General features: G+C 48.3%; 1 protein-coding gene across 1 annotated transcript; it reads right to left on the minus strand.

Moving 5' to 3' along the window:
- Positions 1 to 374: 374 nt before the first annotated feature.
- On the minus strand, positions 375 to 1796 carry LOC135389909 (very long chain fatty acid elongase 1-like). Its single transcript, XM_064619960.1, has one exon. The coding sequence runs from the start codon at positions 1183 to 1185 to the stop codon at positions 382 to 384; it is 804 nt and encodes a 267-aa protein (XP_064476030.1). The 5' UTR covers positions 1186 to 1796; the 3' UTR covers positions 375 to 381.
- Positions 1797 to 2618: the final 822 nt, after the last annotated feature.

Below are 2618 nucleotides of genomic sequence, written 5' to 3' on the forward strand. Positions count from 1 at the left end.
ATCTAGAATGGCTTTGCGGTAAGTAAGCAGCCTTCCAATGTCAAGGTTAACGACTGTTTCATTTCTCTGCAGTCGTTGATGGCACTCCATTCAGGTTTACGTAACTACTGAGTTAACTGTAAAGCTCGTAAATTTTCAGTGTAACACCGTGGATGTCGCTTCTTCCCTGAGTTACATGACGCAACCATTATAGCAAAAAACACAAGACAATGGAATGACAAAAAAACGTTATTTTTATTAACAACCTTCTAAATAAAATAATACGGAATACTCCACACGCACCGGTCGTCAAACACTCACACGCACATGCACACTACTATTTACATAACTGCGACAGCAGTCGAGTGTAAAAAAATATTACATATATACCCACGGATAATGTCATTGGCTTTTGATAACATCCTTACGCGTGCAGATGTAATTACGGTAATAAAAGTCCGAGAATAAACACGTGAACAACCCGGCCTCGAAGACCATGAAGACAGCCATGGTCCTCGGGAAATCGCAGTTCATGACGAGGGGAATGGAACCGTGCACCATGAGAGCGAAGAACTGCGCGATTTGAGCCTGAGTAACATACTTCTTCCACCAGAGGTTAGGCCGCAGTTCAGGGGAAAGCGCGGCGAGGCCATAGTAAGTGTACATCACCATGTGCACAGCTGTGTTCAAGACCGGAAACATGGCGACTTGACCGGTTATTCCATTGTTAATGTCCATCCAGACAGTGGACAGGGCAACCGAATGATGAAGCAAGTGTAAGAAGGTGATGTGCGAGTTCTTCTTGAGCAACACGAAGAAGACGGTGTCGAGCAGTTCGCCCACCTTCATCAACATGTAGAACCATCCGTGGTAGAGTAGAGGCATTGCACCCTGACCGTAATCAGTTCCCTGGCAGATGGGGTCGTACTTATTCACATCACGGAAGTAGGATAATCGAAGGGTAAGTACGAAGAAGTACACACTGAGCACCACCATAACGGCGTTGTAAGCCACAACCAACGGTCGGATGTTGAAGGCAGGCCGGTTCTTCATGAGAGCTGGTCCCAGTCTCAGGGAGAAGTAGAGGTACGCTGAGACGATGGAGACGATGAAGACAGGCGACCCCATGAGCGCCCAGTCTCGGACGCGGGGGTCGCCCCCCGAGAACAACATGTGCAAGACCGTGTATTTGTCGCTCACTGCCATGCTGGAATGACTGGCCCAGATTCGGAACTTGCCGACTCTTTATAGGCTTTTCTCCTCGCCTCTGTAGTCAGCGCGACTTCCCGATAGAAAGCGAGAGGGCAAGGGCAGGCTTTCCTGGGCCGAACTAGGCCGCGGTCTAGTTTCCGATGCGCAAGAAACCAGGAACCGAAGGACATCATCGGACAGCGCTGGACGACGCGTCCAAGGGGTTTCTGAGGAGGATGTCTGTTCCGGTCGTCGATCCCTGCGCCGTCGTTTGCTTCTTCGTGAAAGTGAGGCCGCGAAGAAGGGGGCACTTTGGGAAGCTGAGGATCGTGATGATGCAACGTGGTAAGTAAGTAGATTTCGAGAGGCGATTTTTCTTTTCTGTTTCTTTGGTTACCAAATAGAAGGAGGCGCTCTTTGCACGGAGAAACGGGGAAAACATATGAGGTGGCGGCTTTTCGCCAGAGAAAAGCCAAGTATTTAGCGAGCCAGTGCAAGTAGTTTTTAAGCATGCCAAGGAAATAAAAGGTGAATCGATAACGAGAGGATAGAGAGGTAGCAAGCGAATGTTACGGCAACAGTGTGATAACGCAGGTACTAGAGAGAGAGCTAATTAAGTACGCAATGAGAATGAGGATGAGACTAGTAACACTTAAAACGACGGGAACTATTGGATTGACTTTCTCTATCTGCATGAACAAGAAAGATATCGCGGCAGTTTGGCAAGCGAAATTAATCCGCCAGGAAAAATACCTGCCGTGCTGGCAATAAATTTCGCTTCAACGACATGTCATGGTATCCCCAGTGACAGAGGGTATCCCCATGTCCCAATCAAATTTGCCCTTTAACATTCTTGAATGCCACTGCTACATGCCATCGTAAGCAGTTGAACCGATCGGAATGATATTCTGTTCTTGTCATCATAATCTCATCATTATCTTAAGCTGCGGTCCTGATACGATTCCCACAGCTGTGGGGTCAACAACGGCACGGTGTTACCATCGCCGCTACCGCCACCATATTCTGTCCAATGGTAGAACATTCTCTTCTCCGTCAAGTGTACACCTGCTCCGAATTAGTTTTATTATAATTCAGCGTCAACGCCAAGATGTCGCCCTGAACCGCCAACGCGTTAACCAAACCTAAGAGGAAGAAGACAACTATTCCAACAGTTAGAATACAGTAGGTCCACCTTGCGGACACCTCCTCTTTCACACACTCGGTATCTGACTTGGCCATTCAAGACTACTGGAATTCAATGTACTGGAATACAATACAATGTGCCGTGGAAGAAGCCTTCCCAAAGCGCTACGGCGCTGTACCGCGTAGGGATTGTTCCAGCACCCCACTTCCTAACTCCCCCGAAACTCCTCCACCCCTAAGAAATAATCTGCAAAGGTGCCAAAATGACCCAGCAGAGCAGCAGGCAGATACGGGTGTCCACCCTG

This window comes from Ornithodoros turicata, chromosome 3 (genome assembly GCF_037126465.1).
Source record: "Ornithodoros turicata isolate Travis chromosome 3, ASM3712646v1, whole genome shotgun sequence".
Lineage (NCBI taxonomy): Eukaryota > Metazoa > Arthropoda > Arachnida > Ixodida > Argasidae > Ornithodoros > Ornithodoros turicata.

What these genes read in the sequence shown, in the direction of transcription:
- LOC135389909 (XM_064619960.1), bottom strand. Translation starts at nt 1,185, where the DNA reads ATGGCAGTGAGCGACAAATACACGGTCTTGCACATGTTGTTCTCGGGG.